The 22,259-nt window shown below is 37.0% G+C and overlaps 1 protein-coding gene across 1 annotated transcript; it reads right to left on the bottom strand.

The window, feature by feature from the left end:
- Positions 1-1,073: 1,073 nt before the first annotated feature.
- Positions 1,074-21,973, bottom strand: LOC130246119 (sodium- and chloride-dependent GABA transporter 2-like). The gene is made up of 14 exons (XM_056478991.1): positions 21,835-21,973; positions 14,518-14,652; positions 14,014-14,154; positions 13,652-13,739; positions 11,508-11,640; positions 8,892-9,026; positions 7,883-7,982; positions 7,677-7,775; positions 6,726-6,838; positions 5,168-5,299; positions 4,763-4,865; positions 4,546-4,646; positions 1,363-1,533; positions 1,074-1,163 (listed from the first exon to the last, which is right to left on the bottom strand). The coding sequence occupies exons 1-14, from the start codon at positions 21,971-21,973 to the stop codon at positions 1,074-1,076; spliced, it is 1,680 nt and encodes a 559-aa protein (XP_056334966.1).
- Positions 21,974-22,259: the final 286 nt, after the last annotated feature.

The raw sequence follows: 22,259 nt of genomic DNA, 5'->3' as shown, positions 1-22,259 counted from the left end.
ATGTGGTGAGAAGGCAGGCAAAAGTTTAAGGCAACAATAAGCAGTCCAAAACAGAACAAGAGGGCAAAGACAGATACTTCGCAAGGAAGCATGGCCTGAGCTCTTGCTAAAATACACCACAAACAGGAAGTGACTGCAGAGGGAGCGGAGCTGAGTAAGTAGTTGGGCTCCCCTCTTGCCCTGCAAATGGGAGGGAGCCCAGGGCTCAAGGACCTTTTGAGCTCAGGGCTCTCTCCCGGGACAGCATGCCAAACTTGCTTATAATCAATCATCAGCTAAATGTGAACTCTTGAAATGAATGAAAGTACAACATACAGTTAGCACACCTCATTGATCATCTCATTAAGATTACGCAGAAGTGCATTCCAAAAAGGAGCTTTTTTGCCCCCTACATGTACAGAAGACTTACAAAAACATTTTGCACAATACAAATAAAACAGATATAAGTATGAATTTCAGCAAATAAACTCCCTTAATGTGTTTATGCCTTTATTAAGATTTTCATGTGAATGTGTACTTTCAGAGTCTCATTTAGGGAAACTCCTGAGATAAACAAGTTATATCTCTGAACATTAATATTAAATAGGTATACAAAATTCTGAGCCACTGGGCCACATATATTTTAATAAATGATATAGCTCATGATTGCATCATGGGTCTTTCATGTTTGTGCTCTATTGGTTGTGTTTTTACCTCTTAAGCTTAAAGCTTTGCACTTTTATAGACATTTTTAACAGTTGTAAGGGATAAATAATCTAGAATGGTCATATAAATTACGATAAAAAGGTAATGAGCTCTTATGTTATTTATGGCTTTATTTTCAGATTGATCTTTACCATCACTAGGCAGGCTAAAATTCAAAACTTTAGTCTGAATGCTAGCTACTATAATGTTTTTTCTATAACTACTATAATTATATATCTATTACAATTATTAGTTTATGTGAAACTTACCAAAGATTCAACCCATGGCTAAAAACTTAAACATATAGAAGAAAAGACAAAGTGTCTCCCAGAAACATAGCTTTGGTTATTTTATCATCATATTTTTTGCATCATTTCTTTTTCAGGTGCCTAAATGTTTAGTTGGAATAGCTCCTGACTGTGTCTTCCATCTCTGCAGTAAATATTTGTTTGTGTAGGAATACACAAGTGTTGCCAACGCTGTCAAAAACAGACAAAGGAAACAATATTAGGATTTTAGACATTTATTTTTGGTTTGGTAAGCTTGCTTGGCTTAAATTGTTAGTTTGCATCATTTTGCAGAATTCTCCATATTATTCCACCAGGAATTAATGAAACAATTACCATAAATGTTAGATGTGTAATCCTGATGAATGCATGAATGTGTTTTCATCCTCACCTGTTTCAGGCTTCCTTTCCCAGCACATATTCGGCCCAGCGCCCATCCAGGCACCAGTAGAATAGAGGACAAAGCCAGCAACCAGCCTAGTGCATATGCCCAGTCTGGGTACACATACCAGCGGTTAAAAGTCAGAGGTGTGTACTTCACAATAGAGTAAACAAAAGAAACCTGAAAATAAACAGAAAAGAAAGCCATTGTGAAGAAAAAATAAACCAAATATAATAAATATATCATAAATAATTATAATATAAAAAAGTTGGTAACACTTTATAATAACTACACACTATGAGTCATTTATTAAGCATTAGCATCTAGTGAATTCATTATTTGTTAAGCATTAACTCTACAAATGCTGTATTCTTGACTTACAACCACATTTATAATGTGCTTAATAATTGTACTTTCATAATTTGTGACTGGTTGATTTTTCATAACTAAATTAAGTATCGCATTATTTACAAATCATTAGTATTTAAGAGTTGTTGGTAATTTTTAAGATTGTTCAGAATGAGTTAGTAAATGATTAATAAACTATTGAAATCAACGTTTATATATCTTATTATTCAGGCATATAGTAATGGTTACTATGTATGTTAATAAATGCTTTATTAACTCAACTTCATGCAGTTTTGTGACCTAATCTAAAGTGAGGACTATTTATATTTTAGAAATCCCTTATAAATGACAAGTAAAGGCTTGGTATCACATGAGGAATAATCTTTGCAATCTTATCTAAAAAGTAAAATTACTGTAAAGTTTAAACATTGCTGAATACACAATATACTAATTTAACAATATAATAAAATGCAATGTTTAAACTATACAGTAATTTTGTTTTAGATAAGGTTGCAGAGATTTATTTTTGTTTAATATAGTTTCATTTGTGTATCTTCAGAAATGAATAATGTTGTTTATGATCTTTTTTCCTGTTTAGAATATAACTGACCCTTTACTTGTAATTTATAAGGGATTTATAAAGCATGAATAGTCCTCACTTTAGATTAGGTCACAAAACTGGATGAAGTTGACTTAATAAAGCATTTATTAACATATAAATTAACTCTTATTATATGCCTGAATAATAACATATAAATGTTAATTTGAATAGTTTATTAATCATTTACTAACTCATTCTGAATGATCTTTAAAAAACCACCAACTATGCCTAAATAACTGGTTTGTAAATAATGCAATACTTAATTTAGTAATAAAAAATAAATAATTAACAAAGTATGAAAGTACAATTATTAAGCACATTATAAATGTGCTTATAAGTCAAGAATACAGCATTTGTAGCTGCAGTTATAAACTGCTTACTAACGTTTATTAATGTAGAGTTAACGCTTATCAGATAATTAATTCCCTATTTGCTAATGCTTAATAAATGGTTCATAGTGTGTAGTTATTATAAAGTGTTACCAAAAAAGGATTTAATAATTAAATTGTCAAAACTTTTTGGTTAAAGCCCCGCAGACATCCATTCAAATGCATGCAAATGCAGCAGACTGGAAACGCAAGCTTGTACGACAAGGTAAATTCTGAACTGCAAAATTGGATGACATGATTGGATGAGACCAAAAGAAGATCAAAATGTAACATCTCTGTACAGAAATTTTAAATATGGAATAATCACTCACTACATAGGTGAGTGCTCCCTCAGCTGGCATGGACATACAACATGCGCTGAACACATTCATTACTCTACAATTATTTTTCCTGTATGGATAAAATAAATTTCGCTACTTGTTTATTGTAATATTTAATAAATTTCTCTGTTTAAAAACAATTTAAACTGCTTAATTGACTGAAAATTAAAATAATAGCGGCAAATAAATAAATACTATATGTCTAATTAAAAAAAAACAGAGATGACAAATCAGGGGTGCAAACTCCTCAAAAGTTGAAAAAAGTGACATATACATGATGGTTTTGGGACTACTGATTGGTGGGGATGAAGATGCACCAAAGTCCCTTTAAAGCAAGTCATTTCACTCGGAGGCCATCTTTGAAATGTACGAGGACAGTCATGCATTTGCTCTCGAACTGACATGTGTCTAAATCAGGGATGGACAGCTTCTGTAATCGAGGGTCAGTGTACTGCTGAGATTTTTTTATCTCCAACCCTGGTGTTGGAGCAAATTTCTGCAGGACACCAGCCCTCCAGGATGATTGTGCCCATTCCCTGATCTAAGTGCAGGTTTTGCGATTAGACTCATGACCTGTTTCAGGATGAAAACAGCAAATTTCAACAAAAGTTTGCACCCCTGCAAATTTATTTCAGCCAGGAAATTGACTTTTAAATGTTAACTTTTAAATAAATGTTTTCAAAATATATATTGTGTTGATATGACAAAAAAAATAATAGTTTATTAAACATTGTGTTATTAATATTAATTGTAAAGTGCAAATTCATATATATATATATATATATATATATATATATATATATATATATATATATATATATATATATATATATATATATATATATATATATATATAGTTATTTTTTCTAATATGTATTGCTTTCAGTGTGATTTTTACTAACTAATTTTGAGAAGATCACGTGCTTATGCTGGTCCCGCATTATCCAATTTATGATTTGCCAATTAGACGATTCCTAAGTCTCCACAACTAACCTAAGTTCTATACCATAGTCATCTTCATTTTGAAGAATCCCCCCTTCCTCCCCTACTACTCCTCCTTTCCTAGATAGGTGACACGGCGACCCAGTGGCTAGCACTGTTGCCGCACAGCAAGAACGCCACTGGTTCTAGTCCTTACCAACCCAGTCAACGTTTCTGTGCAGAGTTTACATGTTCTCCCCATGCTCACTTGGGTTTCCCCCGAGTTCTCCAGTTTCCTCCCACCATCCATAAACACGCAACTTAAGTTAATTGACTAATCCAAATCGCCACTATAGACGTGTTCCTAGTAAGTAGTTATATCTTCATAACAATCCCTAACTGCTTCCTAGCTTTAAACAGCAGGGGAGTTCTCGAGACCTACCTGAGCTCAAACTCCGCCACACGCCGTGCAAACGGAAGGGAGTTCTGGGCTCGAAGATCTTATGAGCCCAGGGCTCTCTCCTGGGACAGCATGCCAAACACGCTTTATAATCAATCATCAGCTAAGTGTGATCTCTTAAAACATTTATAAATCCTAGATAGAGATGCAAACCAGGGACACAAGAGGAGTCAAGTATTTCCAACACAGCATGAATATGTAGTTGGGTCGTGACTTTGTCATGTCTTCAATAACGTCAAACATTCTCTCAGCCCCTGTGGTGCAAAGGGAAAAATCGAGCAACTATTGTCATTGCAGTCTTTCATATTTTGTATATAACTTTTTAACATAGTCTGCTAAGATCAGTTTCTGTAGCTCGAATGAAACTCACCAAAGATCCAACCAATGGCCAGTGATTCAAACAGTGACAAGAACAAAAGACAGGCTCCACTACAGGCATAGTAGTCAAACAACTGGAATACATACATCCCCCCCTGCAGGTCACAATACAACATTAAAACAAGATATATATATTTTATATAAGTAAGAATTATTAGCCCTCTTGATTTGTTTTTTCTGTTTAATGGAGAGATTTTTTTAACACATTAATAAACATAATAGTTTTAATAACTCATTTCTAATAACTGATTTATTTTATCTTATTTTACTAGATATTTCTCAAGATATTAGTATTCAGCTTAAAGTGCAATATAAAGGCTTATATGTCATGTTGCTGTTTTGCTGTCATATTTAACAGATACCCTCACTCTCACACACACACTCACACACCCCTGACCTCTGTAACCATGCTGATTTGCCCGAAGAAACAAGTTAGACAGAAGAGTAGGAGGAAAAGTTCTCGGCGACTGCGCAGAACCCCAGGGAACAAGTCCATCACTGATGTAATCACACACTCCACTGAAACAAACTTTGAAGGATTTAACAGAAATGCATTACATGAGTAAACATTGCATGTATGAGGCACATTTAAATGACAAACTTGCACGTCTTTAAGTGTCAATTAAAAAAAACTATTGTCAAATGACAGTATTTCCATATTGTTATGCGACTAAAACATGTCCTCTCAAGTAATTTTCATAGACGGGTTTCATGTAGGTTTGCATGTTACAGTCAAATCAATATTATTTTTCACAGATGGAGATGTACACATTACACAAGCTTTAATGATAATACAAGTGCACTGTACTTGAGACACAAATAACGGTATACTCATTTTTGCATCATCCTAATTTAAGTAAAACTACTTAAAGCTAATTTAACAAATGAAAATACACATTTGCAGTTAGGATCATATGTAATGTAATGTGTATTTATATAACGCATTTATTGTTTATAACCATACACCCAAAGCGCTTCATAGTCATGAGGGGGGTCTTTCCACACTACCACCAGTGTGGAGCATCCACTAGGATAATGCGACGGCAGCCACAGGACAACAGCGCCAGTGCGCTCACCACACACCAGCTACAGGTGGAGAGGAGCGACAGTGATAGAGCCAATTCAGTTGATTCAGTGGATCATATCCTACTTTATATGTGTGCGACCAAAATTAACAGACTGATATTCATGCTGGCGGCACGGTGGCTCAGTGGTTAGCACTGTAGCCTTACAGCAAGAAGGTTGCTGGTTCGAGGCTTGGCTAGGTCAGTTGGCATTTCTGTGTGGAGTTTGCATGTTCTCCCCGTGTTGGCGTGGGTTTCCTCCAGGTGCTCTGGTTTCCCCCACAGTCCAAAGACATGCGCTGTAGGTGAATTGAATAAACTAAATTGGCTGTAGTGTATGAGTGTGAATGAATGTGTATGGGTGTTTCCCAGTTATGGGTTGCAGCTGGAAGGGCATCCGCTGCTTAAAACATATGCTGGAATAGTTGGCGATTCCAGCAAATACATTAATAAAATTTGAATGAAAGAATATTCATGCCCTCTGATGCTTGAAATGCACTTAATGCATTGCATTGCGCATTTTAGTGCAATTTAAATTCTGTGTTCATGTGTTGCCTGTATGCAGAATATTTTACAAACTGTATAAATCTGATATCTAAATAAAATTTGCTTTTACACCACCACAAAGAAAGAGTATGTTACATATGCCATGTGAGCTTTAAATAAGTTTCTATTGCTGCATTTTATGAACTGCACCAAAAAAGGGTTGGTTTTGTGATTTCATATTTTCAGTTTCAATTTGCGCAATTCAAAGAGTAATGGAAACGAACCAACAGTTACACTAAAATCTGCTTGTAAAATGTTATTTGTAAAACATTTACAGTATGTACAAATGTTTAAATAAAACAAGAGAAATTTTCTAAATCTAGTGTATGTGATAGTTTTGCTCACCTGTGAATCTAGGCCTAGCAAAATAATCATGATGAAGAAACAAACAGCCCACAACTGAGGCATGGGCATCATGGCTACTGCCTGTGGATAACCAATGAATGCTAATCCTGGACCTGACAGAAAAAAGAGAGATCATTGCCTGGTTGCATAAGCATACCCACTATGTTAGGACTTGGTTTTAAGTACTAATTTCACCAACTAACAAATGGGTAATCATAGTCTTACTTTCTTTATTAAAGTTCGTCCCAATTAGTTAAGACCAGTCTTTAGGGGGATTCAGGGGCGCCGCTGGGGGGCAAAAAGTTAGGACGATTCTAAGGGTCTACGCCATTTTGAGGCCCCCAGAGATACAATTAGGGGCCTGCCACAGCTCCCCCAAATTCCCTGACAACCCCAACAATCAACACTCTCCCCCTGTCTTCCATTTTGTCCGTGACTCAACCCACCCCTCTTCTCACTTTGTATTGCGACAACACCAACCCCCTCCAGCCACCCCTACCACCATCCACCCCCAGCGTCCTTCGTTTTCGTCGACAGTCCTCCTCTTCCCCCGCTGCCAGTCTTTACTTTCACACAATGTAAATGCTCTCATAGGGCTCATCCCGGCCAGCGGTGCCCTTAAGAGGGAAAACAATTCATGGCTTCTTTTTAAAACTACAAGCAGTTTTTGTTACTGGCCACTGAATTTAAGCATTTAATATTCTTAGGCTTGGTTTGACAGACAGTGTTAACTAGTAACTAAATCAGGATTAGGCCAAAGTTCAACTCGCACCTTTAAGTTTTAACAAAAGCACTATAAAAAGATTAGAAAGATCAGTTTCTTTCAGTTAAACAGCTGATGCTTACATTTTAGTCTAAGACATAGTCTTGTGAACCAGGGGTAGTTATTAGTTCTGACTTCATTTTCTTATGACAAGTCCTTAGTTTCTTGTTATAATTTTCTTGCAGTACCTGATTCTGCTACCTCTCCAATAGGGACGCCCTGCACATGTGCCATGAAGCCCAAGACTGAGAACACAGCAAACCCAGCCACAAAACTTGTGCCACTGTTCAGAAGGCAAAGCCAAAAGCAGTCTCTGATGGATATAAAATAGATCAGATTCAGCAATTAATCTGTGCAATTATTCTTTCTTCATGTGGTACCAATACTGATCTGTAGCAGTTGTTGCTGTATTTACTATAGCTGCCAAGTGTAATCAGAATGCCACAGCACACACTATAGGAGTAAAAGATCTGAGTTCCTGCCTCCATCCAAACCTAAACAGACACACGTCACCCAAATTTGGATATATGTTTTGCTGATTTAAATTATGTTATTTCTTACATAAGAAAATACTTTCAACTGCTTTTACAATCTTAATTAAATTGTACAAAGTAGTTTTGTTTAAAGGTCTTTTACTTTTACATTTAATAAAGGGAACCCTGGGTATCAAGACATGTATGACTTAATATAATGTAAATGGTGCCTCTATAGATGGCACGGTGGCTTAGTGGTTAGCACTTTCGCCTCACAGCAAGAAGCTCGCTGGCTCGAGTCCCAGCTGGACCAGCTGGCATTTCTGTGTGGAGTTTGCATGTTTCTGGGTGCTCCGGTTTCCCCCACCGTCCAAAAACATGCGGTGTAGGTGAATTGGATGAATTAAATTGACCGTAGTGTGTGATTATGTGTGAATGAGTATATGTGTGTTTCCCAGTATTGGCTTGTGGTTTTGGAAGGGCATATATGCGTAAATCATATGCTGGAATAGTTGGTGGTTCATTCCACTGTGGTGACCCTTGATAAAATAGGGACTGAGCCGAAGGAAAATTAATTAATGAATGGTGCTTCTTTGTGAAATACGTAGACAAAACACAATTCAAAAACATTATTAAATGTGGGTGCCCCCATTGTTTTCAAGAATGTAATTAGGTACTGTGCCTCTGGAGTTATCAACCAGTTCCCACTATAAACACACCAAAACTATTGATATAAAAAGCTCCAACTATGCCACATACAAAATTCCTGCAGATTTCGGTTGGAACTCTGACCAAACACAACTGTAATTATCAAGTACTGCCTAAAGTCATAAAAATTTGGTTCAGGTGTGTTTGATTAGGGTTGGAGCTGAAATCTGCAGGAAGGTAGTTCTCCAGGATCAGAGTTGGTAACCCCTGGTGTAGAGCTACCTGTGGATCAGAGAGACGAGCTGGTTCAGGGTACAAGTAAAACACAAGTCCCTGCAGAGCTCCAGGATAAGTCAACCCACGAATCAGCAAGACAAGCAGCATCACGTAAGGAAATGTGGCTGTGAAATACACCACCTACATATGCAATACAACATATTAACAGTGAGAGTTTAACCAAATATAAGCTAAAACATAAATTTATATAAATTAAATTAAAGTTAAATGATTTTGATGCCAGTTTATGATGGTTTTATTCTTACAATGTATGAATCCATGTCAATGGTACTCGCAACCATTTGCAAATGTCATTTGTTTTTGTACAGTATGTCGCTCAAAGTTTGTGGGCTCCTTTGGAATTTGTGATTTAGAGCTCAATGTCTGATTGTACTAAAGTGAAGCTGATTCTTTGAGAATTTTTGTGAGTAATACGTCGCAGGATGATCAGTTCCTTAAGCATTTTCACATCTACCTACAACTTAAAAGGCAGATCAAAATTGAGGCTTAGAGAATGTGGGCATTGCATAATATGTCCTTAGCTGCTACAAAAAAAGAAAAGAAAAAATAAATCATTAGCACTCTACCACCCCTTTTGCTTTTAAAGACAGCATGCAAAAAGTCTTACATCCAGAACTGCGCAGCATACAAATTATTGGTAGGATCATTTAAATACACTTGAGAGCTTGGCTAAACCTTCACTCACTTTGAATTTGACTAAATGTGAATTTGCAAAATTGGTATTGATTTATCTTAGGAAAAAGATCGGCCAGGGTTATGTATTGCCAACACAATCCATTGGCAATTGGAACCTTTTTGATTAAATGGCTAATTCGTACGATCTCATTCATACAATTAGAAGAGTTTGCTTATCCCCCATTGTTGGGTTTAGGGGCGGGGTTGGGTGCCACGCCTCCTTTTTAAAATCATTTCATTTCATCCGACTGAGCTCTTACAAATTCGGACAAATTAGCCAGTAAATTGATAAAACGTAAAGTAGTTACGTTTCCTTGTGAGGTCAGGCTGGTATTGCCAGTTAAAGCAAAAATTGCTGACATGTTAGAATTTCTTCCTTCTTCCTCCTGTGAATAAACAGCAGTTAAGACTCTGTATTACAGGCGGGGGTTTGCTTGAATTGTATCTCCATTGAGTGGTATTCTTATGCCAAGTTCAGACTACATGATTTTAGCCCTGATTTTGACTCGCCAACAGGTTTTGAGAAATTGCAGACAAATGCCTGAAATCACACAGTGTGAACTATCAAAGATGCGATCTGAGAGAATCGCTGATGAGTTGCCGACCCCTGTCAGATATTTGGCATGCTAAATATCTGGAGCTGTGGGCGATTCAAAATCATGCCGTGTGAAATGTGTTCTGATTTAAAAATAACATTGTTGATTACTTACAGCCAATGAGAGAGCAGCATCCACTAGTATGGGTATCTGCAGCCTGCGGGTGGCTGGGGAGATGTTAAAAGTGTTTCTTTTCGTTCTATTTGGACCCAAGAAATGGAGGAAAAACTAGTGGAAATTTGGCAAGAGCACCTGTGTCTGTGCTAATTCTTTTCAAAACCCAGGTGAGCAAAATAAGTACATTTTCTACCCCAATAAAGGCTTGCTTTTTCATTATGTAGTTAATCACAAAAGATATACTAACCTATGTTACCTACGTAAAGCTCGCGTTAAATCCATGTCACTTCTCACGTGTGTTTGGTTGTGAGATGTCTGCGATTCTTCCTATATTGTAAAGTCATGCAGTGTGAAACCCATCTCAGATCCATCTTGCAGCGTAAACATAGCAGCGACGGAACGCTACCCCAGATAGTCATGCAGTGTAAAAACATCTGTGACGCCACTTCTTGGAAAATCGTGAAGTCTGAACTTGGCATTAGTGTCTCCAAGACGTTTGTGGGGTCTACAGAATGCGAACGTGCTTTTGTAGCAGCGGAGGACATCCTATGCAATGATCCCCAATCTGCCTTTTAAGTTGCAGGTGGATGCAAGGAGGCAGAACAGTGTTGATACAAGAGGATTCTGAACGAGTTCATCATCCTGTGTCCTACTGAAAAACAAAACTCAAAGCATCAGCTTCAATACAGTGAATTGCAATTATGCATTGAGAAATGTTAATTCAAATTAAATAATTAAAGACATTTTTAACCTGGTTTGCAATTCTGACATGATATATCATTGGCACAATGTGATACGTAAACCTGGTTTACTTGCCAAATCTTAACTGCTCAATATTATACCCAAACACAAAACTCTTAGGCCAGCTCACCTGCTTATTGTGAAACACTTAAAATCATTAAATTTGGATGTTCTTTAACCTTTACACTTTTATTTTGCCTCTATCCTAACTTATTCTGAGTTTGTTGCAGCCAACAAGAAATAACTTTTACATTTCTAAAATAGATTGAAGTTTCAGCAAAAACTCTGGAAATATTTTCTTTGTGTTTGTCAATTAAATACAAGTTAAAGAGAATAAAAAACAAATCTTGATTTTATTGTATTTTACAGGATGGGTTTGTAGCTAAACATTAACACATCCACATAGTTAATTTTCAAGCAAAACAAAACACAAAACCATTGGGTCACATTTTCGAATAATATTCTTACCCACCTTGCCTGTAGATTTGACTCCTTTCCAGATGCAGAAATAACATATTATCCACACTGCAATGAGACATAGAAGAATCTCCCAGTTGATCTTACCAACCTCTTCAATACCTCCAGACAGAGACAGAACTCTGCGTCTGTAGAGTGTGCCAGCATACAATTAACCTTTTTGCAGTTTGTAAAGGTTTAACATTTGCAATTTTATATTTAACATTGAGCTTATTGTTAACTATGGTTTCACTCCAATCCTGGAGTGAATCAACTGGAGCGATGCCCTAAACGCCTGAGGCCTGTTGTACAAAACAGTTTGAACAAACTTCAGGTTGCAGAGTGATTTTCGGGTTGACAAATTCAAAGAAATGCAAACTGGTTAATATGAGGTTAAGTTGTTTAACAACGCTTGATATAAACATTCTGTTAAGTCAGGGTTTAACCTAGAGTTAGTAATTAACCCTGGAACACATGCACATGATGTGGCAGCAAACAGCAAATCACACTGCACACAAGAGAGTCAGTTTTAATAATTTCTGAATAATTTGATGAAAGAGAATTCGCTTCTCTGTTGAAGATTAAGAAATATCATTATCAGAAAAATATTTAATGCTTAAACACAGTTAATACAGTGAAAGTTTGAGATGGCAAGTTAAAGGAAAAATTAATATTTCAATGCAAATCAATCATTTATTTTAATAGGGTATTGAAGGTAGGTTCACAGACTCAAAAGGCAGCCATTTGAAGTGTTTATAGATTAAGGCAAATTTATTGGTTAATATTTCAATTTAAATGCAAAACATTATTAGCAACAAAAAAACTAATAGATGCAGCGATGACAAAACCTTATCAAAACCATCCCGCATTCTTGAGCCTGAAAACTCAAAAGTTTGCTCAATCTAAATGTGAACTTACTTGTAGAAACCAAAACCAGCTTTATACAACAGGGAGGTATTCCAGAAAGCTGGTTATGTGACATACAGGTACGTTTCAGTGTAAGTAAGTGCATAATCTCAGGTTTTGGTTCCAAAAACAGATTGGGGTATGCAAGTAAGCTTAGCAACTTACTCCCTGAAGATAACCAGTTTTAGAGCTGGTTATGTTTCAGAGTTTGTTTCAGAGAGGTTACTCAGCATTGCATGCTTTTTTTGATGATGATTGGATGTGGAAGCACAGATAAAGTTGTTTTTTTTTTTTTTCATCATGTGAGGGTTATAAGTGCACGTATGTTTGTTTTCATATCCAATTGAATATTTTATTGAGCGTTATTATTTAAAAAAAAAAAAACTGTTAATTTATTTAACAAACCTTTCAAAACCTCATCAAATGTAACAAACCGTGGCTTACAACAGAAAACATTCAGCGAATGTGTCTTTGTTTTTGCATCAGGGCATTTTCTGTACATTTTGACATAACTGCTAAATGACTAAATGTAAATGTAAACATTGTGTAGAGCAGTCCATAAAGTATGTCTACACTAAACTGTTCTATAGACTCTTGTACAGTTCCCTGTCCATAAACCTCTGTATATTATAAAAAAAAAAAAAAAAATATATATATATATATATATATATATATATATATATATATATATATATATGAGTCGTTTCGTTCTTCTTGCAGAATAGTGGACAGATCACTACGTGATGCTGGTGGAGGAAAATATTTCCTGACTCGATCCTACCCAAAGTGGCTCAATAATATATAGATCTGGTGACTGTGCAGGCCATGAGAGATGTTCAACTTCACTTTCAAGTTTATCAAACCACTCTGTCATCAATCTTACTGCCCACATAGCACAAGTATTGGGTCTAGGAAATTCCATGATATTGCAGCCCAAACCATCACTGATTCACCACCATGCTTCACTCTCAGCATACAACAGTCTGCGTTGTATGCTTATTTGGAGCTTCTCCACTCGGTAACTCCCTGGTGTGGCAAATAAATCAACAAGCAGAAAACGAGAGGCAGGAAGAATGTGACAGGAGAGCACATGGCAACACAAACAAAAGCATCAGCCATGTGCTCACAGAAAACACAAGAAACAACAAAAGACTAGAGCAGCGTCACAGCTCTTCCACAGACTCAGAAAATACACATCCAAGGTGGCAGAACTGGGACAGTTAATGTAACATTTTTGCATCAATTTGTACTTACTCCCAGAACTCAATAGCAGCAGGTGTTGAATTAGTCAGTACTGTCCAGTTGAGAGTCAGATTTTTTGCAGCAAGCTTTACACAGTTATCTTAAGACAAGCATAGAGCAAAAACATTAGCAAGGCAGTTTAATAAAGGGCTTTTCTGTCTTTTTCCCCCCACTGTTTAGATGCACCAAATTTTGCCAATCCAAATTCATCAAATCCAATCACAGATCTGTGTACTCCAAACACTGCAATCTGATTCAAAAATTTACTTTAGTCTATGTTTGAAACTAATTTACTTTAGTTTACCTTAGTTTTTTAAAATCTAAATTTTGAACCCATGTCCATCTTACATATTTGTAATTTAGCAGATGATCACCTGTGTTCCATATATTGTCACAACTGGCCCACGGTAGTTGGGGACTGAAAGAATAGATGAGATAGAAAAGTGCCCAGGCCAGAATGATGATATAGTACATGTTGCTGTACAGGAGAACCAGCTGCCCTGCATAGCCAATACCTGATAAAAGCAAATACACACATATTCAAAAAGAAAATAAATATTGAAATTAAATAGTGATATATCAAAAGTCACTGTATGCTAAATTCAAATTTGGGAGGGTGAAAAACTACCCATATTACATATTTACAAATTATAGAATGAAGAGGCAGCAGCTAGGGGACTTACTCAGCTTTATGATACCCCAATATATGAATAAAGGCAAAAATAATTTTGACAATGACAAAGCTTAAATTGTAACAGAAACAAAGTTTGTATTATAAAAAAAATGTTTCGCTAAAGTTTTTAAAATTCATTTTGTTTCTTTACAAATAATATATTTTTCATCAATAAATTAAGTAATTGTTTTTTTAAGACTCTTACCTTCAGCCAGTGGACAGAGGTGATTCCAAGATGTAATGCCCCCTTCATGTGTGATCTGTCCTATAGCCGTCTCTAGCAGGAACAGAGGCACCCCACAGGTCACCACAAACACCAGGTAGGGTATCAGGAGCGCGCCTTAAAACATTTTCAGATCAACAATACATTATTAAAAGGAATTTTTTTTTTATATATATTACATGCTATTATTTCATCTTTTTTTTTCTATTTATGTTTGAACTGTTTGTACTTTTTATACTTCGGTACTGGAAGCTCCTATCAAAATGACAAATTCCTTGTGTGTGCAAAAACACTTTGCAATAAAGCTCTTTCTGATTAGATGATTGGCTATTGCTAAAATTGCTAAAATATTGCTAATCATTCTCTTGTAATTGTGCAATTTTGCTGTACCTAATCATGGTGAATGTTTGAAAATGTGTGATTATAGCAGGCCCGGCACTAGCTTCCAGGTGGGCCAAAAGAGAGAGAGTGTGTGTGTGTGTGTGTATATATATATATATATATATATATATATATATATATATATATATATATATATATATATATATATATATATATATATATATATATATATATATATATATATACATATACAGTGGGTAGGGAAAGTATTCAGACCCCCTTAAAATTTTCACTGTTATTTAGCAGCCATTTGTTAAAATCATTTAAGTTTATTTTTTGACAGAAAAGCACAGAATTGTTGACATTTTTGCAGATTCATTAAAAAAAGAAACTGAAATATCACATGGTCCTAAGTATTCAGACCCTTTGCTCAGTATTTAGTAGAAGCATGAGTCTTTTTAGGAAAGATGGAACAAGTTTTTCACACCTGGATTTGGGAATCCTCTGCCATTCCTCCTTGCAGATCCTCTCCAGTTCGGTCAGGTTGGCCATTTTTAGGTCTCCCCAGAGATCCTCAATTAGATTTAAGTTAGGGCTCTGGCTGGGCCATTAAAAAACAGTCAAAGTTGTTGTGAATCTACTCCTTGTTATTTTAGCTGTGTGCTTAGGATCACTGTCTTGTTGAAAGATAAATTTTCGGCCCTGTATGAGGAGGTCCTGAGCACTCTGGAGAAGGTTTTCATCCAGGACTTCCCTGTACTTGGCAGTCGTCCTGTCCCTGCAGCTGAAAAACACCCCCACAGCATAATGCTGCCACTACCATGATTCACTGTTGGGACTGTATTGTATAGGTGCTGAGCAGTGCCTGGTTTTCTCCACACATACCACTTAGAATTAAAGCCAAAAAGTTCTATCTTAAACCAGAGAATCTTATTTCTTATTATCTTGGGGTCCTTCAGGAGTTTTAAAGCAGTGGTTCTCAAACTGGGGGTCGCTACCCCTGTGGGGGTCGCAGAATAATTTCAAGGGGTCGCGAGAGTGATTTAAAAATTGTGTAATTTTCAGTGATTATAATAAATATTTTTCAGTATTACAAGTGAAAGCTAATATTTTCAGATTTTTTAAAGATATCACTGATGAATTCATTAAGTATTTAGGACACATTCAGGCAGAATGCATCTTTGCACTTGAAGCGCAGCACTCAGGAACAGTTTAAAACTGTTGTCATGTCAACTTGCTGCAGTAAACAAAGCCGGCAACACTTGTCCTGCCTTCGCGCTCTTCTTATTGGCCCACTGCTTTAGACTAAATCATTCTGTCATTGCCTTCTGCCTTCAGATGACAGGAGATACAACCGCGAAAATGTAACAGCTGAAGATGAGAGAATGAAAACAACACTGACAGATTTAGTTTTAGAAACCAGCTAAAGCTACAAATAATGGCACATCTGATTACTGATCACGTGGTGAATGTTAATCCACCATCTACACTTTTCGAAGAGTGGATAAAAGACTTCCATTGGCTTCAAGTCTGCTATGGAAATAACTAAAGTGTTAACTGTAAAGTCTGTGGGATGGAATTTTCAGGTAACTGTTTGCCACATCTACACATTTTAAGCACGATAGGTTCTGTTTAATCCCTTATTTAATGGCCAGACGCTGTCAGCCATGCAAGTGGCAGCTATATGTAAAATTTAGCACCACATACACCATCGCAAAAGGGCTTGCACTGACCAAGATTAAACTAATATTGCAGCTCACGAAAAGACTGGTATTGCTATTAAAATGATGTATAAAAATAATAAGGTATATGTCAAAAGCATCTGTGCAATATCAGACACCATCTGTGAGAACACAGTACAGTTAACGTATTGTTAACATATTCATTAATAAATTCATGTCAAGCAGTGCGTGCAGGGCCGGTGAGCGGTTCGTCCGTGTATCTTTTGGTCACTCAATTATGCTATAAAAATGTGTTTTCTTGTGATAACGGGATTTCATTGAGACATATTTTCCTCACGCATGCATATATATATTTTTTTGCTTGTTAGTTTTGATTAGTGTTGATTTTAAATGCAATAAATCTGTTCATAAAACTTAAAATAAGTTATTTTTATTGTTTGGATATGCTTTGGTAGTGGGGGGTCGCGAGTTCTTGACAATCTTACATTGGGGGTCGCTGGCTTAAAAGTTTGAGAACCACTGTTTTAAAGGGCACATAAGTTACCCCTTTTTTATATTTAATATAAGTCTTTTGTGTCCCCAGAATGTGTTTGTAAAGTTTCAGCTCAAAACACCCATCAGATTATTTATTATAGCTGTTTGAAGTGTCTGTATTATAGCTGGGAAAAGGTTGTTGCTGTTTTTTTGCACTGGGCCTTTAAGGCAAGTCCTCCCCACCCACCGTTCCCACATGCCTTTCAGCAACATGCCTCAATCGCCGCCCTCGGCTGCCTCAGGAAGCAGATCTCATGTAACGTTTGTGAGAAATACTACAGTAAGGGTTGCAACAATGAGTCACACACAATGTCATTACAAAGTTCTCGCACACACACAGCGAGGACACAAGCATAGCGTAGACACACACATAGCGCAGACACACACATAGCGCAGACACACACTCATAGCGCAGACACACACACACACACACATAGCGCAGACGCACACGCACACGCACACACACACACACACACACAGAGAGAGAGAGAGAGAGACAGCGCGTTAAGCTTTGCACTTGTTTTGCATGCATATGTGACATGATACTGGAAATATACACTGCTGTATGGATATCTGTTATGTTAAAGTACACAATAATAAATTGAAGCGTCTTCTTTTATAATTGTTCTGACACGTGGCTGTGCTGATGAAGTGAATCGCTATAATTCATTACACACATGCTCTGTTTTAAAACATTTTAAACTATTAAAACTCATTCTTGATCACGTTTGATGATGATTGATGATCCTAGCAAACTGAACGCACCTTTTATTTCCAGTTGCTTTGCGCTTGTCCTGTCTTGTTGATATGATCATATGCATTATTATTAAACGGGGGCATTGATAGACATAAAGCTCTTCTACCCCCCAAACCCCCCCCCCCCTTCCTCGAAGAAAAAAAAAATGTACATTTATTATAAATAAAAGTATTCTTGTTATTATACAATTATTATTCTAAAAATCTTCAATGTAACTGGAAAACAATGTTTAGCAACAACTGGAGTGATGCTAAGATCATTTAAGAAATATTTTGCGTAAATATTCATTTTATTTGACTTAAATTCTATAGACAATTCAATAAAATACAAAAAAAGATGTGTTATAGAATTATCTGTTGTCTTAGACTTGACACATGGCAGAGAATTAGGTTTATTAAGTCTTTACCTCCCTGACTCCTCATCTCTCCTTTTTGCTTCATACAAAAAATCTATCAGGATGCATGCTTGGTAAGATCACCATTATATTGTTTAAACTTTAGTTTTGTCGACTTGCAAAACAAAAAAGGCTGTTACGCCGGTTTTACAACCCATGAGCAGCGCATGACAAGCAAGTAGCCTGCTTTTTTGGCACACATGTTAACTACCGGCACTCGCACCGGCAGAAGAGCAGTGCGTGCGAGAGGCACGCGGTTTCTCTGTGCACATGTGGAGATGCGTCAGTTTGCTTCTTGATTAAACGCATTGCTTTCACCAGCGTTGGTTCGGTTGCACATAGAGAATAACGTGTTTATTACGGAATTACCACTCTTAACAAATACACTTGCATATGAAGTAAATCATGTCTCAATGCATTTACTGGGGCACTGGAGATTTTTACTGGGGCACGTGCCCCAGTAAATTGGGTCTAGCTATGCCCCTGCTACGGAGACATGTTAATACGCACAGCTGTCAATCAATATTGGTGGGCGGGGGGACCACACTCCTACGTCAAGTTGCACTTGATCTGAAAACCGCTCCAATTGGTCCACCGTTTTTATGTTGTTAAATTTGCAAAAAAAAAAACGACTGGGTGTGTTTATTTCACCCCAGTACGACAGTTTAGACACTATACTTACACACATTTCTGTCCAAACAGCTTGAAAAGGTGCCCTTTAATACCATAGGTGCCCTTTAAAAAAAATCCATGTAACCTTTCATGTGTCGGGCCACTCTGCCATAAAGCCCAGACTGGTGGAGGGCTGCAGTGATGGTTGACTTTCTACTTTGCTCTATCTCCTTATTGCATCTCTGGAGCTCAGCCAGAGTAACATTTGAGTTCTTCTTTACTTTTTAAGGCTCTTCTCCCCCGATAGCTCAGTTTGGCCAGGCGACCAGCTCTAAGAAGGGTTCTGGTCATCCCAAACGTCTTCCATTTAAGGATTATGGAGGCCACTGTGGTCTTAGGAATCTTAAGTGCAACATAACTATTTTAGTATTCTTGGCCAGATCTGTGCCTTGCCACAATTCTGTCTCTGAGCTCTTCAGGCAGTTCCTTTGACCTCACGGATGCCATTTGCTCTGACAAGCATTGTGAGTGCTAAGGTCTTATATAGACAGGTGTGTGGCTTTCCTAGTCAAATCCAATCAGTATACTCAAACAGCTGGACTCAACTGAAGGTGTAGAGCCATCTCAAGGATGATCAGAAGAAATGGGCAGCACCTGAGTTAAATATAAGAGTGTTACAGCAAAGGGTCTGAATACTTAGGACCAGGGCCGGCGCTTCCATTGAGGCGACCTAGGCGGCCGCCTAGGGTGGCAGAACAGAGAGGGCGGCGTCCGCGACACCTCCCTCACCACCCGTGTCCTCAGAAGTTATATCCCTGCCTAGGGCAGCAGAATAGAGAGGGCGGCGTCCGCGACACCTCCCTCACCTCCCGCGTCCTCAGAAGTTATATCCGCGATACCATCCTCTGTCCCCTTTTCTGTCAATATGGGGTGCAGTGTGAGGAAAAAATTAACTTAGAGGACTTTAGCAAATAGCTGCAATGTAACACAGAGTAAAAAAGGGGGTCTGAATATTTTCCTTAATTATTGTATATTTAAAAATCATAATCTTAAATTGTATATTTTGCCATAAACAGTCCGAAGTTAAACCTGTGTGTGTGTACTAAGAACTTTGAAATGCATTTGTGTGTGACTCATTGACTCTTGAATACACTCCACAACAAATTTATTTAAAATAACTTGTTTGGTATTTTTGACTAATAAACTGGATCTCTGCTTCATTCTTGTCTGACTCTATTACTGACTACTGCATATCTAATGTAAAGCAGAAGCAGACACGCATGTAGGAACGGTGGGTGAGGAGAACCAGCTCATTTGCATTTGCATTGGAGAGACCAAAACTTATCTTACAGCTTGTAAAATGGGTAAAATAGGAGCCCTTAAAAAGGAAAAATGGACAACACCCAAATCAACATCACTTTAAGCTGCTGCCTTATTTAAATAATCAAATCAGTCATATTTGAATAAGAGCAATTTACATATCACGTTGTTTTCACGATCAAGTTCAAATAGGAAGGGATGCACACATAGAATCAGAACAAGCTTTATTGCCAGGTATGTTCACACATACGAGGAATTTGTTTTTGTGAAAGAGCTTCTACAGTGCAACAGAATTACAGAGACAGGACAAAAAAAAACAGATAATAAATATGTTTAAAAAAATAGAAGTAAGTAGTGAATGCAAATATACAAATTGACAAGTGTATGTACAGCTATATTACTAAATACAACGTTATATGTGCAGCTGTTATGTGCAAATTGGCATGTAAAGTGTGTTGTTAAATAAGTGTATATGTGTATAAAAGTGTTTAGCAAGTAGTGATGTTGGTTCCGCAATTATTATCATCAAGTGTTCATGAGATGGATTGCCTGAGGGAAGAAACTGTTTCTGTGTCGGGCTGTTCTGGTGCGCAGTGCTCTGTAGCGTCGACCAGAAGGTAAAAGTTCAAAGAAGCTGGGTGTGAGGGGTCTGGAGTGATTTTAGCAGCCCTTTTGCTCGCTCTGGATAAGTACAGTTCTTGAAGAGTAGGAAGGGTTGTACCAATGATTCGCTCAATAGTCCGAACTATTCCACATAGTCTTTGGGCGAGTGAGCCGAGCTCTCGTTTTCAGTTATAAACAACTACACTTTTCAGAATTCCACATGCGCAGGGCCTTAGGTGACCAGAACCATCCGACCAGCTTCACACTTTGCATAGATTGCACACATTACAGCAGTAATTGTTGACTACTTACCTGAGACAACCTAAAGCACTGCAGTGCTTTTTAATTTCTCTCAGAAATAAATATAAAGTACTTGTATAAGACATAACCTCATCTGACTGTTTATATAACGACCAAGTGCATCCAATAAATTCATCTTTTAAAAATATAGTCTTTACTGAGCTTAATATGGTAGTGTGTAATGGCAACAGTTCATTTGAAACAGTTCATCAAAAAATTAAAATAATTTACTCAACCTCCACTTGATACAAACATATTTGATATTATTTGATAAAAACAAAACTTTTATAGTACACAACTACTGTATTTTAAACTAAAAGTTCAGTAATATCAACAATTTAAATGACTTGACAGTGACCTGCTTAACCAAAGCTACATGTACAACTTGACTTCACTTGCTTGAATTAAGCAGTGACTTGACTTGCTTGAGTCTTGAGAAAAAAATTGACTTGATTTGCGTGAGACTTGAAGGTTAAGACTCAAGACTTACTTGTGCCCTGCAGATGTGTGACTTACTCCCACCTCAACCAACTTGTGTTGCAGCATTATGGTTGTATCCATCATTCACAAGTTTATTTGGAAAGCTTCTGTCTACATTTTAAAAACACAAATAAGCTCTAAAATCAGGCACTTTGTTGAGATTAAAAACACCCACTACAATTCTAGATTACAGAGAAAATGTTTTTTCTTAATAAATAGGAACATTATAAAATTGGCATGTTTTTACTAAAATCTGCATTTAGGTTTTATCATACCTCCTCCATTTCTGTAGCACAGGTAAGGAAACCTCCACACGTTACCCAGTCCAACCACACTTCCTGCCACAGCCAGAAGAAACTCTGCTTTTCTTCCCCAGTATCCTCTCTCTTTTATTTGTCCTTTTATTGTGTTCATTTTTTTTTCTGCCAATCTTTTCCAGTTGCACTGATCCTACTTTCAGATATAACACTACAAAAGTCAAGGATGAAAGACACCATTTGAATAACAAAAATCAACGGGCAAGTCTAAAACTAACAAAGTTCATTCGTCATTATTATGGTCAGCCTCCGGTTGAAAACGTAATAATAAGTACAGTAATTCATTTCAGGGACATTCAAATATGTAAAAGGTTCAGTCACTGGAATACATTCATACTGTCCCCCTTCCTTGTTCCCTTGTCAGTCTGTTAACCTTGTATTTA

The sequence above is a fragment of the Danio aesculapii genome, chromosome 18 (genome assembly GCF_903798145.1).
Source record: "Danio aesculapii chromosome 18, fDanAes4.1, whole genome shotgun sequence".
NCBI classification, from domain to species: Eukaryota; Metazoa; Chordata; class Actinopteri; order Cypriniformes; family Danionidae; genus Danio; species Danio aesculapii.
Note: the sequence above shows the minus strand (reverse complement) of the source record. Positions and strands in the feature narration are given on the sequence as shown.

Coding starts and splice junctions, on each gene's coding strand:
- LOC130246119 (XM_056478991.1), bottom strand. CDS start 21,973: ATGAACACAATAAAAGGACAAATAAAAGAGAGAGGATACTGGGGAAGA. Junction 7,983..8,891: donor CTCGTCTCTCTGATCCACAG/GTAGCTCTACAC, acceptor GTGTCTGTTTAG/GTTTGGATGGAGGCAGGAAC. Junction 7,776..7,882: donor TAAATACAGCAACAACTGCT/ACAGATCAGTAT, acceptor TTTGCCTTCTGA/ACAGTGGCACAAGTTTTGTG.